This window comes from Pelodiscus sinensis, chromosome 24, assembly GCF_049634645.1.
Source record: "Pelodiscus sinensis isolate JC-2024 chromosome 24, ASM4963464v1, whole genome shotgun sequence".
Lineage (NCBI taxonomy): Eukaryota > Metazoa > Chordata > Testudines > Trionychidae > Pelodiscus > Pelodiscus sinensis.
The window spans coordinates 2,629,038-2,646,704 of record NC_134734.1 but is presented as its reverse complement, the minus strand read 5'-3'; the positions used below and the strand labels follow the sequence as shown (position 1 = coordinate 2,646,704).

The window sequence follows — 17,667 nt, the reverse complement described above, 5'->3', positions numbered from 1 at the left end:
GCACCCCCATTCCTTGGCCTTCCTTCCCCCAGAGGCTGCGTGGGGGCAGGGAGCTGGCGTCTGTGGGGAGGGGGGAGTCAGCAGGGGTGGGAGCTGCTCACACAACTGGCTCTGCAAAGCCACCGCGGCGGCCAGAGCCTCGCCCAGCGCGGGGCCCGGGAAACCATCCGACGAGGCCACACCCGGGGCAGCCGCGGCCCCAGAGCAGGAGCCGGGCAGAGCTGAGGCTATGTCACTGCAAACCATCAGCCCATTTACCCCAGCCACAGCTGGGCCCCCGAAGCGATGCTGGGGGGGGGGGGGGATTCGGGGGTGGGGCCCCAAGGCCTTTGTCCCACTTGCCCCTGGAACATCCCAGAAAGGCCTCCCCAGGCGTCAGGCACATGAATCTCTCGCTCTGTCGGACGTGGGGCTGCATCAGGCTGCTCTCCCCCGGCCAGGCCCCACACTCGCGCTCCCCTCCCCCAGCTCAGAGCCACAAGTCACCCCTAGCCAGGCCGGAGCTCACAACAGGGGGCTCCAGCCAGTCCTCAGCTCCCCGCCCTGCCCCCCAGAGCTGCCCCCTGCGGCCTTGTTCAGAGCCTGGACAGGGGCAGCTCAGTGCCCAGCCCGCCCCTCCCCCGCCAGTTGTGGGATTTGGGGTTTCCCAAGGCCTGCGACCAGGGCACACAGGGGGGCCCATGGCCAACAGGGTGATTAGCTGCAGCCAAAGCCAGGCTGGGGGGGGGGGGGGAAGCAGCCAGCGCGGGGGTCTCAGCTGGCACCTGGGGTTGCCAGGTGTCCGGTATTGTACCGGACAGTCCGGTATTTGCGCTTTCTGTCCGCTAAAAAAAATCAGGCAATACCGGACACGTGCAGTGTGCAATGTGCAATGTCCGGTATTTGCTGATTTTTCCGGCTGCGCACCAGACGGAAGTCCAGCGTGGGTGGGGGGAGCAGCTGGGAGTCCCAGCTGGGAGGCGGGGCTGTACCGCCAGGAGCCCTCAGTCGGTTGAGTGTGAGGAGGAGGGGAAGTGTGAGGAGATTGGGGAAACAGGTGTCAGAGAAACATGGTGGAACCTGGATGATCAGTGGGACAGGGTAATACCCGGGTATCAATTATATTGGAAGGGTGGGTTGCGGAGGTGGGGTGCTGCCGCTGTATGTGAAAAGAACCTAGAATCAAATTAAGTAAGAACTTAACTGCAGCATGGACGTTCTATGGATAGTTATTCCATGCTCTAAGGACAATATAGCAGGGGGGATACATAACCAGTCGTAGTGACTGTGAAATACTCAGGGGGTATGTCTCTACTACAGCACTATTTCGAATTAACTTAATTCAAAATAGTTAATTCGAATTAAGCTAATTCAAAATAACACATCTATACACAAAAACGATTTTGAAATAGCATTTTGCTAATAGTGCCGGCAGGGAATCAGGTTAGGACTTAGTATGTGGGGCTGCTGCCTGAGGCTAACTGAGCTCCGTGCTTAAAGGGATCCTACCCCCACCCCGGTTCTCGGCTGTGTGCCGGCAACATCAGGGTTCCTCGCTTGCTTGTCTACCTCGATGAGGGATAGCAAAGCAGTCCTGGCTTGGAGTTCCCTGAATGTCCAAACTCAGGACACCACAGCACTCGGCCACATGGAGCCAAAGCTGCCCCTGGGCACACCGGTGTGTCTCGTGGGGTCGTTGCCATCAGCCCGGCTGCACTTGCTGCAGGATGCCATCCGGGGATCCATCGCGGGGCTGTCAGGATCCAGGAGGCCCTGAAGGAGAGCGTCCACCCCTCAGAGCCTTCCCGGTTCTCCCCACCGGGGGCTCGTGCCCCATTCCTCCCTCACGTCCTTCCACTTACCCCTCCCTAGCCCCCCTTCCTGATGTCAAATAAAAGACACGTATGTTCAGAAATAGAAACTGGGTTTATTGAACAAAACTGGGGGGGGGGGTGGACCTCTGGGGAGAATGTGAAAAGGAGGTGAGAGAGGGGAGGGGGAACCTGGGAGGAGGGAGCTGGAAGGGAGAAGCAAGGGGAAGAAGGGGGAGGGGAAGCTCAGGGCTCAGGGTCGGGGGTCTCACTGGACCAACTTGACTTTCATGCGAACCTGCTCCTGGGTTTGCATGTGGCCTTTGGTGGCCAGGCTGGCAGCTATCCTGCCATAGATGGCCACATTCCTCCATCTAGGGCTGAGATTATGGAAGTTGGGGGCATCCCCCCCAAACCTGAATAAGGTCCATGATCTCCACCCTGGACCAGGATGGTGCTCGCCTTCTCTTGCCCCCGTCAGGCTCCTGGGAGCTGGCAGACTGTTCCTGGGGAGCGGTGGAGGGCTGACTGCCAGTGACTTGCTGGCTCATGTTTTGGGACCACTGGGACAGGGGCCCTGGTGGCCACTGCTGGCTCTGGGCTGGCAGGCTTGGAGCTGGCACAGGCACTGTGGCCAGGGTCTACCCCTTTAATGGCTCCGGAGCTGTGGGAGAGGAGAGGAAGTTTTCCTGGTTGTGCCCAGAGTGGCCACCAGGGCTCCCTGGGAAGGGCTGGAGGCCTCCTAATTTGAAATAAGTGTCTACACAGCACTTCATTCGAAATAGCTATTTCAAATTTGGCGTTACTCCTCGTAGAATGAGGTTTACCAAAGTCGAAATAAGGGCTCCACTAGCAGTTTGCCTGTGTAGATGCTATTAATGTTAATTCAAAATAACTGCTATTTCGAATTAACTTTGTAGTGTAGACATACAAGGAGATTAGAGAGGCCTTAAACAGTTACATCTCAATTATAATGGGGGATTTCAACTATCCCCATATTGACTGGGGACACGTCACTTCAGGACGGGATAGAAAGTTTCTTGAGACCTTAAACAGCTCTTTCTGGGAACAGCTTTTTCTGGCACCCACGCAGGGAAGGGCCATTCTTGCTCAGTGGAGCACAGGATCTGATCCCAGAGGTGACAACAGCTGCATCGCTTGGGAACAGTGACTATCAGATAATTAGATTTAACATCCCCATGGCAACAAAAACACCTCAGTGCCCCAGCCCTGGGGCATTTAATTTCAGAAAGGGGAATGCCACAATAATGAGGTGGTTAGTTCAACAGAAATTGAAAGTTACAGGGACAAAAGTGAAATCCCTGCAAATTACAGGAAAAATGTTTCAACCCATCACGCTAGAGGGTCAACTTAATGAATAGTCCAAATTAAAAAACATAATAAGAGAGCCAAAAAAAGTGCCGCTCTGGCTCAACAACCAATTACAGTGGCCTGAAGGCACGGTTTAGAAAGTGAAAGTTCACTCCTGCTGAGGAAATCAGAAAGGAGCGTACAGCTCTGGCAAGCAAGGGGTATAAATAGAATGAGGGAGGCCAAAATAGAAACGGAAGAACCGCCAGCCAAAGACTCAGAAAGGATCAGCAATTTTTTTAAGTCCCTCAGAATCAAGAATCCTGCCTCCCATCAGTGAGACAGGCTAAAAGTGAAAGCCCTGCAAGCCACATGGGAACTTTGTTAAGCACCCTCATAGAGGCTCCACTTCAATGTGTGTGCTAAATTTAAAAAAAAAAAAGTGAGAGCACTAAAAACGCACCACGGTGGCTAAACAGAAAGTAAAAGCTGCTGGGAGAGGCATGAAAGCCTGGTTTAGAAAGTGGAAGTTAAGCCCCACTGAGGAAAATCGAAAGGAGCATAACCTCTGGACTCTGAAGTGTACTAATACAATGAGGGAGGGCAAAAGAAGTTGGAGAACAGCCAGGCAACGACTCAAAAGGAAATAGCAAAAGAATGTGTCATTTGTCAATTGTCAGAAGCAGGAAGCTGCTAACCAACCAGTGGGGCCGCTGGACAATCGAGACGTGAAAGGATGATAAAGCCATTCCGAGAAACAAAAGGAATTATTTGCATTGGTCTCCACTGCTGAGGGTGTGTGGGAGATTCCCACCCCTGAACTTTATCTTTCAAGAGACACATCTGAGGAATGCCTTGACTGAGGCCACATTAGAGGAGATGACATCAATAACTCACCAGGAGCAGACAGTATTTCTAAAACAAAAAACAGGACTATGTAGCACTTTAAAGAAGTGCCAGACCCACAAAAGCTCATCACCTAATAAACCATCTTGTTAGTCTTTAAAGTGCTACATAGTCCTGTTTTTTGTTTCAGCTACACCAGACGAACACGGCTACATTTCTATCAGTATTTCCAAAGGAAATTACAGACCTGCTCGCTGTGGGTTATAACCTGTTACTTAAATCTCCTTCTGTGCCAGATAACTGGAAGGTAGCGAAGGTGATGCCAGTTTTAACAAGGGCTCTAGAGGTGATCCTGGCAATTACAGACGGGTAAGTCTAACGTGAGTGTCGTGCAAACTGATGGAAATCCCAGTAAAGAGACGTCTTGTCAGACACAGAGATGAACCCGATTTGTTGGGGAAGAGTCAACGTGGTTTTTGTAAAGGGAAATCCTGCCTCACTGATCTACTTGAGTTCTTTGAGGGGGCCAAAGACACATGGACAAGGCAGATCCAGAGGAGATGGTGCACACGATGAGACATGGCAGGAAGGTGCCCGGCCAGGTTTATTGTAAGTGAAGCCCCGTCTCTAGTGCCCTGGAGCAGACGTCCACGGTTCTGCTGGTACCCGAGTGGCCAGACAATGGACTGAGCGCAGACAGTGGCGGGGTTCTCATTGCCCCCTGGGCTGGACAGCGGCAGACCCCCTGAGATCCATGGTTAGACCTAGACACAGACAAGTTACACCTCACTGCGGATGTGTCAGGGTGCTGACATTGTTAGATACCACCTAGTACCTTGTACATGGGGGTTGGACCTAAGCTTCTCTGTCCATCATGCTGTCATGCTGGCCATGTCCTGAACCAGGGTCAGGGTGTCCCTCTTATCTGTGTGGAGTGTGTTGGTCCCAAGATGTTTCTGAGCCAGGTGTTCTGGTACCACCCCTCTGGACTGTGTTTTCGGCCTGTGCCTGGTACCTCTGAGGTGCGGGTGTTTCTGAAATATCAGCCTGGATCCTGCTGGATTGGGGGAGCCGGGCCTGCCTCTTGCTTAGGGCTCAAGTTTGCTTTGTAGCAGCAAAATTGTGCCTACTTTCAACTAGGCCTCAGGCCTCACCCCAGGCCTGTGAGGCACGGCCGTGTGTTTCAGGCCCTCTTGTTACTGCAGGTGCAATGCCAACAAAATACTCCCCCTCCCACCAAATAAATGGTGGTGTCACATGGACCATTCATGGAAAAACATTGATTCAGGGTGAAGTGGTGGTGAAAATAAAATTGTATTGAATTTTGGAGGCATTAGGAAAGGGACAGCGAACATGGCAGAAATGTCGGATCACACAGCCTCTGTTGGAAGCCATGAGACGCCCACACCTTGAAAGCTCCATAAACAGGGAATGGGAAAGGGACTGAGAAGGGCAACAGACATGATCAAGGTATGAAACAGCCTTTCTATAAGGAGAGATCAAAGAGACTGGGACTGCTCAGCTCGGAGCAGAGACGATGGGGGGGATATGACAGTGATCTATAGACCCATGACTGGCGTGGAGGAGGTACATAAGGCAGTGGTGCATCCTCCTCTACCTCAGAACACAAGCAGTAGGGGTCGCCAAATGAAATTAGGAGGTGGCAGGTTTCAAACAAGCCAAAGGAGGGATTTCCAGAGGGGAGAGGAAGGCAGGGCCCCCGAGCGGAGCTCCGGCATGAAGCCGACTGATTGGGGCGCTTGGATGCAGGGGGAGGGATGCTCCCAGCTCAGTTCCAGGCTTCCTGCTGTGCTCAGCTACAAGACCTAGCCCTGAGGGCCCCCGTCGCCACCACAATTTTGAAGTAATATGAGGAACTGCAACCGCACATACCAGCTCCCTGCTTCTTGTGCCTAGGGAGTGAGGGGAAGCACAGAGCCTGCTGCCTCCCTCCTCTGCCCCTCCCCTGAGCAGCCCGAAGCGAGAGGATGCAGGAGGCTGGGCACTTTCCCTCATTCCCTGGTCACAGGAAGCAGGAAAAGCGACAGGGAGATGGTATGTGCGGCTTCAGCCTCTTACAGTCCCCGAAATAGAGCCCTTGGCCCCCCCACTCATCACGCCCCACACTTAGCCCCATGTCCTGAATCCTGCACTCTCTGCTTTGAGCCCCCCTGCTCCAGTCTCCTGACCTGAATCTCGAGATCCCATAGTTCAATATCTGTTCCAGTCTGAATATCTTACAGACTGGGATGCAGTCACCTGCTCTTTGTTCAGCTACACGGATCTAGCGCCTGGATCTCTTGGCTCTCGTTACAAGGCAAGTTTTCTAATCCTGCAAAAGGAGGCCCAGAATTCACTTGCCATAAAAGACGATTTTGGGGTCAAAAGGAAACTATTAGTCCTAGTGCACAGAATTCTTCCTCCAGGAAATATCGAAATTCTGGGCCCTGCATCCCCTAAAATTGGCTCTCGCACCTCGGGGGCAGAGGGGGACGGCGCAGGAGAATGGGGCTGTTGGCCAGTTCTAGCCCTGAGTGGTCTGTGGTGTGCGGGTTGCAAGCATGTTGCCGGTACCTCAGAAACTCTTCCTCCATGGTGAGATACAAGATGGGACTAAGGCAGCTGTAGAAACACATCGGCGCCAGGACACAAGCCAAGGTGATTTCAGTGTCTTTGTAAGGCACCAAGTACAGAGCTGTAATCCGCAGGAAGTAGAAGACGTGATACGGCAGCCAGCAGAGGAAAAAGGTCGGGATCAAGCAAGGAAGGATCTCGAGGGGCTGGGTGGCCTGGATCAGCCGGTTCCTTCCCAGCCTGGCAGCGAGAACGATGCAGAAGGTTGGGATCAGGCTTAAGGCTAATGGGATCAGAAACCCAGCCAGGAACTGGATTGCGACGGCGGCCTTCACCCTCCCTGGATCCACTTGGAAATTCATGCTGGTGCTGGCAGATGGGACGAGGGATTCCCAGAGGTCACCGTACCGCAAGCTGAACCCAGCCGACAGGCCCCATGTGCCCAAGAAGGCCAGGGAGACCGTGAGGCATTTCTGGGCCCACTCAGGTCGTGTCGCAAGGACACAGCGATGGATACTCATGGCCGTGAGGAGGAAGGTGCTGGCGAACATGTGCAGGGAGATGATGGTGCTGCTCAGCCTCCTGGCCCAGTCTACATGCGGTAAGTAGATGAAGACAATTCTGAGGGGCACGCAGAGCATGAAGATGAAATTGGACACGGCCTGGTTCAGGAACAACAGGGCGCTGGCCGTCCTCTCCACACGGCAGCCAGCGACGAAGAGGACGTAGCCGTTCAATGGTGCCCCGGTGAGGAAGGCCAAGCCATAGAGCACCAGGAAGAAGACCTGGAGGAACTCCATTCTCGGAGGAGCTGCCGTCACAGTATCACCTCCTTCTTCTCAGGGCTTGGCAGGGGCGGGGCAGATGCTGGGCTGAGGGGAGGAAGGGAGAGCAGTGAAAAGGGCTGCAGGACGGGGACAGAGAGACAGAGGCGGCGTTTATAAACTCCCAGTCTCTGGGCTGAGCTGAGGAGGGATCGAATCCTTGTGGACCGATGGCACCCAGTGGTACAAAGCCCTTAGAAGCAGCGAACCGCAGGGTGAGCAGGGGACCGAAAGGGTCGATTCAGTGATGTCGCTGCCAAGATGCAGGGTTTGTTTTCTCTGTTCCCAGCCCCAGAGGGTTTGGTTTTACATTGGGGTGGATTTTCCTTCTTTCAACAACCGTAGACAACAAACAAGGCCCCGGGCAGTGCACCAGAGAAAGGGCAGGCCCCTAACACCTTTTGTCTAGTGAAAGGCTGTTGCAAGAAGCAATTTGAACAGCTGGATGGGGAGTCAGGACTCCTGGGTCCATCCCAGACTCTGCCACTGAACTGCTGAGGGAGCTTGGCCCAGTCATGTTACAGCCTTGGGCCTCAGTTTCCCCTCCGAACATTTGCCAGTGCAGCACCCTGTTGAAGCAAAAAAAAACCTCCTTTCTGTTTAGGCAGCTAACAAACAGCTTTATTAATTAATAAAGCACAGCATGAGCCAAACGTGGTCCCAGCAAAGCCAGGCCCAGTAAGGCTGCTAATACAATCAATCCTAGTATCTTTATGCCCTTAGCCACACAGTCTGACGTCAGGGCATCCAATTACAGAAATCCTCAATTAAATTTGGAAAAACAAAGCCTTATCAACAAGATGGTGGACAGGTACGAGGGAGTACATCTCCTGTCCCAACCAGCCCAATTAACACATACCAATAGCCCATCCTGAAGGCCTCTTCTCACGGGGTGACAGAAAGTTCACTCTGGTCTACGTGCTTGAGAGAAAAGCTGAAATGGTTTCTGATATACAAGATGGCTTCTAGCAAAATATGAAAATGGTTTCTACAGCTTCTACAACCCCTTGAGATGGGACCCCTGAGCTCGGACAGTGTCGCTCAACACCCAGCGGGATGGGGGCTCATGACCTCTTACCAAATGACACCCAACTAATGTCAGGCTCGGCTACCAAGTGGGATAGGGGGAGGGATGGATGGGGCAGGATGTGAGAGATCCAGGGGACAGCTGCGGGGAGGTGGGAGGGCAGAATGACACCCTGTGGGGCAGCTGGAGGGTTTCCTTCATTTCCTTACCTGTGTCTTGGGGAGATGCAGCGTCTCTGAGTCGAGCCCCATCCAGGTCCCCCACACAACTCCTGCAGCTCGCCTGGACTGGCTCAGCCGGCAGCAGGAAGCCGTGTGCGTGCTTGTATCTGGGAGGGTGAGCAATGGGGGGAACCCACAGGATGTAGCTGGGTCCGTTCACTTCTGCAAAGCCTGAAAGGCCTCCAATGGCGATTGCTCCATGTAGCTGTTACGTGAATCACAAACTCATGGCCGGGGAGGGTGGGGGGGGGGGGGGGCAGGGCAGCCAGCGGAGAGCTGGGGCTGAGACCAACTCGTCCAGCCAGTTCCACCGGGTGAGGTCCCAGGACCAGAGACCCCAACCTGAACTTTTCCCCCTCCGATCGCCTCCCGGCTGGAGCAAGAGACCAGAGCCTGGCTGGGAATTGGCCTCATGAGATCTGAGCCCCACCTCTGTGCAGGGACCCCAGCCCTGGCCCAGCCAGCACTAAGGAAACCGCAGAGCTGGGCTAGAGATCACACAAACCACAGCCCAGTATTAATAGACAGGATCCTAGCCCCAATTTCCCTGTTATGCCGTCTACTTCCCCAGTCTTTGCCCTGCATCTGGGAGCGCGGGAAGTGCAGTTCTGCATTGCAGTGCACACGGATTGTTATTCGCTGTTCTGATGCCTCGGGAGGGATCCATTTCTCAAAGCCCAGTTCCTGAATCTTGTTTGGTTTCTGTTTTGTCACATGCTTGCTGAGAGGTGTTAAGAACATAAGTACTGGGTCAGACCAAAGGTCCATCTAGCCCAGTATCCTGTCTGCCGACAGTGGCCAGCACCAGGTACCCCAGAGGGGGTGGACCGAAGACAGTGATCAAGCGATTTGTCTCCTGCCATCCCTCTCCAGCCTCTGACAAACAGCGCTGATCACACCCCGCCTCCCACACACTCCTCCCGCCCCCACCGGGTTTCTGCTTGCGACCAGACGCTCCCAGCACCGATCGTGGCCCCACCTCCCAGCCTGGGACTTCCAGGCACTCCCTCCGCACACACCAGGATTCTGATGGGTGCCTATCCGGATTATCAGAAAATACCAGACACTGCACGTGTCCGGTATTGGCTGATTTTTTTTTACCGGACAGAGGGTGCAAATACCAGGCTGTCCGGTAGAATACTGAACAACTGGCAACCAGGGGAGCAGGGGTCTGGGAAGATTGAGAGCCACTGGTCTGCAGGGTCTTCGCCTGCTTATAAAACTTTTGGGGAGGGGGCAGATTTGGGGGACCATGGCAGATTTCACCCCAGAATGGAAGCTGGAAGGTTGAATCTCTCTTGCTAGTCTAGGTCCTGGAGGAATCAGACCCAGCATCTCAGAACTGATCCCCTTGTGACACAGCCCACCTGTGGCCCCCCTCCCGGGAGCTCCCCTCTCGGGGGCAGGGCAGAGCAGGGGGGCGGTGGCTGAGCAGGGGGGAGAAGCTCATGAAGCGACTCAGCAAAGCCCCCGAGGCAGCCGGATCCATGCAGGCCTCAAACGGTTCGGCCCAGCGCTGGGCCCTCTGGTGATGTGGACGCACCCGGGACAGCCGCAGCCCCAGAGCAGGAGCTGAGCTGAGCCGGGGCCGTGTTGCTGCAAAACTCCAGCTGGCTCACACCTGGGCAGGCGCCAGAGCCAGCTGGGGCCATTAAAGTAAAGCGGGGGGGGGGGGGTATTTTGGGGCCCACTGCCCTTCAGCCCCGCGAGTGACCACAACAGGAGGCTCCCGGCATCCCCCAGCTCCCTGCCATGGCTCCCAGAGCTGCCGTCTGAGGCCCTGTTCAGAGCCCAGCCAGGGGCAGCTCAGTGCCCAGCCCACCCCTCCCCCTGATGGAAGTGTCTCCCATCCCCCATCCCCAGATCTGGGAGCTGGGCTGGGGTTTCCAGAACACGCAGGGGGGAGGAGGCACGGCAAAAAGGGTGACTAGCTGCAGCCAGAGCCAGGCCGGGATGGGGAGCAGCCAGTGCGGGGAAACAGAAGGGAACTCGCAGGCTGGGGGCTGCAAACAAAGCCGGATTTGAACTCAGCCATGTCCCCCTCGACAGATGGGACTAGCCAGGGGTAGATCCTCTGCCAACAGGCCAGGACCCTCCTCCCATCGGGACACCCGTCCTGCCAAACGCCCAGCCCTGAGCCACCATCTGCCTGCTCCGTTGTCGTACCTGAGGCTGCGGCTACACTACGTGCTTTGCCGGAAGAGGCAATGAAAATGAAGCATGGATTAGCATTTTCTCACGTTTCATTTGCATAATTCCTTTCAGTTCGTTTTGGGGCAAGATCGTTATCCTTCTCCCTGGGAGAACAGCTGGGTTTGGGGTTTTCCCAGTATCGCAACGTATTCAGTAAGACACAAAACTAGACTGCACAGCCTCACCCACAAGGAGAGCACAGGTACAGTCCAGCAGCGTTTTCATGTTCAATAGATGAAGACTCTTTGAGGGACTCCTCTTACGGCGGGCTCGGTACAAAACACCCCATGATTACATGACACTGGTGGAGGTGTGGGCTCCAGGGTGCTGTTGGGAGGTGCTCAGTGCCAGAGACACCCCCATTGTATTTAAAGCCCCCAATATTTAAACATCACCTCATCCCATTGGCCTCCACAACAGGGCTGGATATTTCTGCCTTTCCACGACTTTCAATAGAGTTTTGCAGCCTCCCCGACACTTACAATTTGACTGCGGCATTCGCCTGCTTCTCGTTTTTCTCAGCCTCTCCAGTCCTGCAATCAGATGCCCAGGTGGGACTTTCAGCTTCCTTTGCTTTTCAAGTCAGTTTCTAGCCTGTCATTGTAAAGAAATGCTGGAAATAGCCCCTAAGGAATCAGAAAGCACCAAAGAACCCACAGGCCCCTTTCAAACCCACCTCCTGAGGTTTCAGGGGCAGCTGGTGAGGTTAGGAGGCTAATGCTTGACTATGAAGTTGCTGGACTAGATTTTTCAAAGCGTCAAAGGGAGTTAGGCACCAAATTTTCCCACTGCAGGGCAGTAGGAGTGAAGCCCCTAACTCACACAGGAGCATTTGGAAATCTCTAAATTCATTGAATCCCATCGTGTGCAGGCCGGCAGTGAAACAGGGACAATTGTAAGTGTCGGTGCACAAATGGCAGAGGTCTAAGGAATCAATTGGGTGAACTCGAGTTAGGAAATGAGAAGATTGGGGAAACAGGCGTCAGAGAAACTTGGTGGAACCTCGATGACCAGTGGGACAGGATAATACCCTGGTACCAATTATATCAGAAGGGCAGAACGGGCTGGGCGAGGTGGGGGCACTGTATGTGAAAACAGCCAAGAATCAAATTAAGTAGGAATTTTAAATGAACTAAACTGGAGCACGTGTAACCCAGGCACCTAGTAGGGAGCTGTGTCTTTAAGAAACCCCTGTGGGGAGGTAGGAGCGAGTTGAGTGTTACTGTTGCTGGGCGGATTTAGCCTCCACACCCAGAAGGTTCTGGAATTGGGTGGGGTAGTTTGGGGTCAGGCTCCATGAGGCTGCAGGCAGGGCAGGTGCTCATCTAAGTGAGCTGGGAGGAGCAGAGAGCAGGCTGCTGTTCCTCACTCTGCAGCAGATGGTGATGGTGTTAACCCTCTACCAGGGATCATGGGCCATGCTAAATTATATGGTAGGTGGAACCTGGGAGGGGAAATCCCTTCTTCTGTGCTAATTGTCTGTTCTCAGTGCAGGTTTGAGTTTGGCCAAACTGCTGTAGTTACTTTCTCAGTCAATTGGACTCTTCAGCTCCTCGGTAAACGTAGTGTAGGGAATAATATCCGGACACACTGGGTGCAGGTGAAAACAAGCCGAGGAGTTCTTACGTTAAAGTATTTGCGCAAGAGAGCGTCTACACTGGCATGTGTTTTTGCACAAGAGCATCTGTGCCAGTGTAGACGCTCTCTTGCACAAGAAAGCTCCGATGGCCAGTTTAACCATCGGGCTTTCTTGCACAAGAAATGCATGCTCCTGTCTACACTGGCCTCTTGCACAAGAACAGTTGCACAAGAGGGCTTATTCCTGAGCGGGAGCATTAGAGTCCTTGCACAACAAGCCCTGATTTCACACATTAGAACGTCAGTGTTCTTGAGCAAGAACTCCCCGCCAGTGTAGACAGGCAGCATGTTTTTGCACAAAAGCGGCTGCTGTGGCGCAAGTTCGCACCAATGTAGACACAGCCTCAGTGTTTGTATTATCTTGCCTCAGGGTTTCTGAAAGTCTGTTCACTTGAGAGTTAACTGCCTGGTTAATCAGGGAGCGAGCTGCCTAGCAGTGATCCACGGTAGGGGAAGAGGCTGCCTGGACTCCAATTGCGAATCCCTGCGAGCAAGTGGAGAGATGGTTCAGACTCAGCGTATGGTGCAGATTGGACGAGCAGAGGCACGAACTGAGGCTTTGGGGAACTAAATCTGAGCTTCTGGGGCCTCTGACTTTTCCTGTTGTGTCTGTGTGGAGTGGACTGGTCACACTTTACTTTTGGTTTCCTCTTCACTTCTGTTTGCTGTCACTGTGGGCAGTATCTGTGGGTTAGACGATGGGCGTGTTCTGTTGTGAGAATTAGACAATTTGTTTCTCCATAAGATTTTATAAAGTTATTTAATTAAATTCAGTTCTTTAGTTTCTTTTGGAACGTGAATGTAGGGAGGCTGACACCAGGCAATCCTTGCTACTGTTCCTTAGAGATTGAACTCTGGCTCTCCAGTACTTTCTATGGGACTGGGATTTTTGTAGATGCTGGAGAAGGGCAGTGAAGTCTGGCCCACCCAAGGTTAAATCTCAGTTATAATAGGGGATTTAAACTATCCCCATCTTGACTGTGGACACGTCACTTCAGGAGGAGATACTAAGGGAAAGTTTAAATGACTCCTTCTGGGAACAGCTTTTCCTGGCACCCACACGGGGAGGGGCCATTCTTGCTCAGTGGAGCACAGGATCTAATCCCAGAGGTGACAACAGCTGCACCATTTGGGAACAGTGACCATCAGATAAGTAGATTTAATATCCCCGTGGCAACAAAAACACCTGAGTGGTGCAGCTCTGAGGTATTTAATTTCAGAAATGGGAACGCCACAAAACAAGGCAGTTAGTTCAAGAGAAATTGAAAGTTACAGGGACAAAAGTGAAATCCCTGCAAGCTGCAGGAAAACTGTCTCAACCCACCACGCTAGAGGGTCAACTTAAATGTATACCCCAAATTAGAAGACTCAAAAGGGAATAGAAAAATACTGTGTAGTTTGTCAGAAGGAGGAAGTGGCTAACCAACCTGTGGGCCGCTGGACGATCGAGATGAGAAAAGATGATAAGAATATTCCGAGAAACGAAATGAATTCTTTGCATTGGTCTCTACAGTTGAGGTTGTGAGGGAGATTCTCACCCCTGACTAGTTCCTTTCATGTGACACATCTGAGGAAATGCCTCTGACTGAGGTGTCATTAGAGCAGATTACAGAACTAACTACTCGCTGGGGTTTGTAAACTATTAATTAAATCTCCTTCTGTGACAGATAACTTTGAAGATAGCGAATGTGACACCAGTTTTCAAAAGGGCTGTAGAGGTGATCCTGGCAATTACAGACTCGTAAGTCTAATGTCGGTATCGGGCAAACTGGTTGAAATCCCAGGAACAGACTTGAGTCGGCCAGCCCCAGCCTCCTGTCTTGAATCTCCACATCCCATAGTTCAATATCTGTTCCCGTCTGGATACTTACAGACTGGGATCAAGTCACCTGCTCTTTGTTAAGCTATAGACTGAGCACTTAGATCTCTCAGCTCTTGTATTAAGGCAGGTTTTCTAATCCTGCAAAAGGAAGACAAAATTCACTTGTCATCAAAGTCAATTTTGGAGTAAAAAAGAAACTATTAGTCCCAGTGCGCAGAATTTTTTCTCCAGGGAATATCGACATTCTGGGCTCTGCCTCCGCTAAAATTGGCCCTTGCACCTCATGAAGGGGGAGGTGGAGGAAGGGGCTGATTGCCTGGTCCTGGTCCTGCGTGGTCTGTGATGTGAGAGTTACAGGTACTTTGCCGGTACTTCAGAAACTCTTCCTCCGTGGCGAGGTAGAAGATAGGACTGACACAGCTGTAGAAATACGCTGGAGCCAGGACAGAAGCCAAAGTGCTATCAGTGTCTTTGAAAGGCACAAAGTACGGAGCTGAAATCCACAGAAAGAAGAAGACGTGATACGGCAACCAGAAGAGGAAAAAGATCGGGATCAAGCAAAGAAGATTGTTGAGCGGCTGGGTGGCCTGGATCATCCGGTTCCTTCCCAACCTGACAGTGTGATCGATGCAGAGGGCTGGGATCAGGCTCAAGGCTAACGGGATCAGAAACGCAGCCAGGAACTGGAGGGCAACAGCGACTTTCGCACTCCCTGGATCCACTTGGAAATTCATGCTGGTGCTGGCAGGTGGGAAGAGGGATTCCCAGAGGTCATTGTACCTCAAGCTGAACCCAGCAGAAAGGGCCCATGTGCCCAGAGCCACCCAGGAGGCCAGGCAGGGCGTGCAGCGTTTCTGGGCCCACTCAGGCCGTGCGGCGAGGAAGCAGCGATGGACGCTGATGGCCGTGAGGAGGAAGGCGCTGGAGAACATGTGCAGGGAGGTGATGGTGCTGCTCAGCCTCCTGGCCCAGTCCACATGCAGGAAGTAGATAAAGACAAATCTGAGGGGCAGGGAGAGGATGAAGATGAAATCGGACACGGTCCGGTTCAGGAGCCACACGGTGCTGGCCGTCCTCTCCACACGGCAGCTGGCGATGTAGAGGACGTAGCCGCTCAATGGCGCCCCGGCGAGGAAGGCCAAGCTATAGAGCACCAGGAAGAACATCTGGAGGAACTCCATTCTCGGAAGTGCTACCCTGACGGTATCACCCCCTTCTCCTCAGGGCTGGGCGAGGGCGGGGCAGATGCTGGGCTGAGGGGGGGAAGGGAGAGCAGTGAAAAGGGCTGCAGGACAGGGACAGAGAGACAGAGGCAGCGTTTATAAACTCCCGGTCCCTGGGCTGAGCTGAGGTGGGATCGAATCCTTGTGGGCCGATGGCCCCAGTGGTACAAAGCCCTTAGAGGCAGCGAACTGCAGGGCGACCAGGGGACCGAAAGGGTCGTCTCAGTGAAGTTGCTGCCGAGATGCAGGGTTTGTGTTCTCTGTACCCAGCCCCAACGGGTTTTGGTTTTACATCGGGGAGGGGGTTACCCAGCCCAATTTCAAATAATCACTTTAGCTTCTTGCTGATCATTTGTGTGTCCAAGCGGGAGAGGAGGCAAGGAGGGGCGAATTGCTCAGATGCAGAGACAGAGCCCTGGAGACGTCTTCCTCCCCCTCCGCCCTCCTGAGCCTCACTCACCCCGGCCCACGCTACGGGACAAGATTGAATTCAGGAACTTCAGCTTTCATCTTTACTCAGCTTTTGGCTGTTTTCGACTTCCCCTACTCCTCATACGAGCACGGTTACTGGCCCTCTCAGTTTGGAGTCCCTCTCCGGGGCTTCACTAGATCCGCCAAATCAAAGCCTAGAAGACTGACGGACGCAGCTTCAATCTTTTCCGTCGGGTAGACATGGCCTGAAAATCCCAACTACTCTTTTTGCTGTTGGTTTCCCAAAGGGGCTGGCGACTCTCTGGGTTTATGTGAGAATGTACCCAGTGACCAATCTCCCCCCTACCCTTTTAAAAATGTTGTGAAGAGGATTTTCTGGCTTTTAACAACCGAGACAACAAATGAGCTCCCGGATAGTGCACCGGAGAAGGGGGGACCCCTGAGCTCAGATTGTCTCTCTCAACACCCAGCGGGTTGGGGGTTCATACCCTCTCACCAGAGGACACGCAACTAATGTCTACCCAGTGGGATGAGGGGGGTGGATGGGGCAGCTGGAAGGGGGAGATATAGCTGCGGGGAGGTGGGAGGGCAGTATGACACCCCGTGGGGGAGTTGGAGGGTTTTCCTCGTTTCCTTACCTGTGTCTTGGTGGTACGCAGCATCTCTGAGTCGAGCCCCATCCCAGGTCCCCCAGACGACTCCTGCAGCTCGCTCAGACTGGCTCAAACGGCAGCAGGAAGCCGTGTGTGTGTGTGTGTATCTGGGAGGGGGAGCAATGGAGGGAGACCACAGGATGTAGCTGGTCCAATCACTTCTGCAAAGCCTGGAAGGCCTCCAATGGCCATTGGTACATGCAGCTGTCACATGAATCACAAACCCAGGGCCAGTGGGGCAGGGCAGCCAGCAGAGAACTGGGGCTGAGACCAACACATCCAGCTCCTCTAGGTGAGGTTCCAGGAGCAGAGACCTCAGCCATGACTTTGCCCCCTCCGATCCCCTCCCGGCTGGGGAACGAGACCAGAGCTTGGCTGGGAATCGGCCACATGAGATCCGAACCCGGCTTCTGCTGCAGGGACTGCCCCCTGGCCCAGCCAGCACTAAGGAAATCCTCATGCAAGGCTAGAGACCACACAGACCACAGCCCAGAATCCCAGCCCTCAGAGTGGGGAACTGCAGTTGTGCATGGCAGTGCACACGGACTGGCACTCGCCGTTCTGAATTCACGTGCCTGGTGAGGAATCCATTTCTCAAAGCCCAGTTCCTCAATCTCATTTGGTTTCTGTTTTGTCACATACTTGCTGACAGGTGTTGCAAAAATAATGATTGAAATGGCGGCGGGGGGGGGGAGGGGAGGATTATATTGTGTAAGTTCGACAAATACAATTTGAAGAATTTTGCAGAATTTTAAAATATTTTGCGCCGCGGGTTTGGTTTTTTTCTTGTCGAATTTTAATTTTCCTGCAGAATTCCCCTCCCGGGTGCTTAATCTGCTCTATGCAATGTATTCCACAATGGCCCAGTAAAATGTGAAGGCAAACCATCGCGTAGGTTTGCCAGGTGTCCGGTTTTCTACCGGACAGTCCGGTATTTTGGGGCTCTGTCCAGTAAAAAAAATCTAGAAAATACTGGACATTGCTGGTTTTCCGGCTGGACACCAGATGGAAGCCTGGCAGGGGCGGGGACGGGGGCGGGGGTGGGGGCGGGGGTGGGGGCGGAGGGGAGTGGCTGGGAGCCCTGGTCGTGTGTGAAGCGGAGGGGCAGCCCGG

The 17,667-nt window shown here is 53.5% G+C and overlaps 2 protein-coding genes across 2 annotated transcripts; both read right to left on the bottom strand.

Annotated features, from left to right (window-relative positions):
- Positions 1 to 1,913: 1,913 nt before the first annotated feature.
- Positions 1,914 to 8,840, bottom strand: LOC102456173 (chemerin-like receptor 1). The gene is made up of 2 exons (XM_014568836.3): positions 8,582 to 8,840; positions 1,914 to 7,393 (listed from the first exon to the last, which is right to left on the bottom strand). The coding sequence occupies exon 2, from the start codon at positions 7,319 to 7,321 to the stop codon at positions 6,404 to 6,406; it is 918 nt and encodes a 305-aa protein (XP_014424322.2). The 5' UTR covers positions 7,322 to 7,393; positions 8,582 to 8,840; the 3' UTR covers positions 1,914 to 6,403.
- Positions 8,841 to 10,571: 1,731 nt separating this feature from the next.
- Positions 10,572 to 16,961, bottom strand: LOC102455921 (chemerin-like receptor 1). The gene is made up of 2 exons (XM_075907482.1): positions 16,540 to 16,961; positions 10,572 to 15,499 (listed from the first exon to the last, which is right to left on the bottom strand). Exon 2 carries the CDS (start codon positions 15,425 to 15,427, stop codon positions 14,528 to 14,530), a length of 900 nt encoding a protein of 299 aa, XP_075763597.1. The 5' UTR covers positions 15,428 to 15,499; positions 16,540 to 16,961; the 3' UTR covers positions 10,572 to 14,527.
- Positions 16,962 to 17,667: the final 706 nt, after the last annotated feature.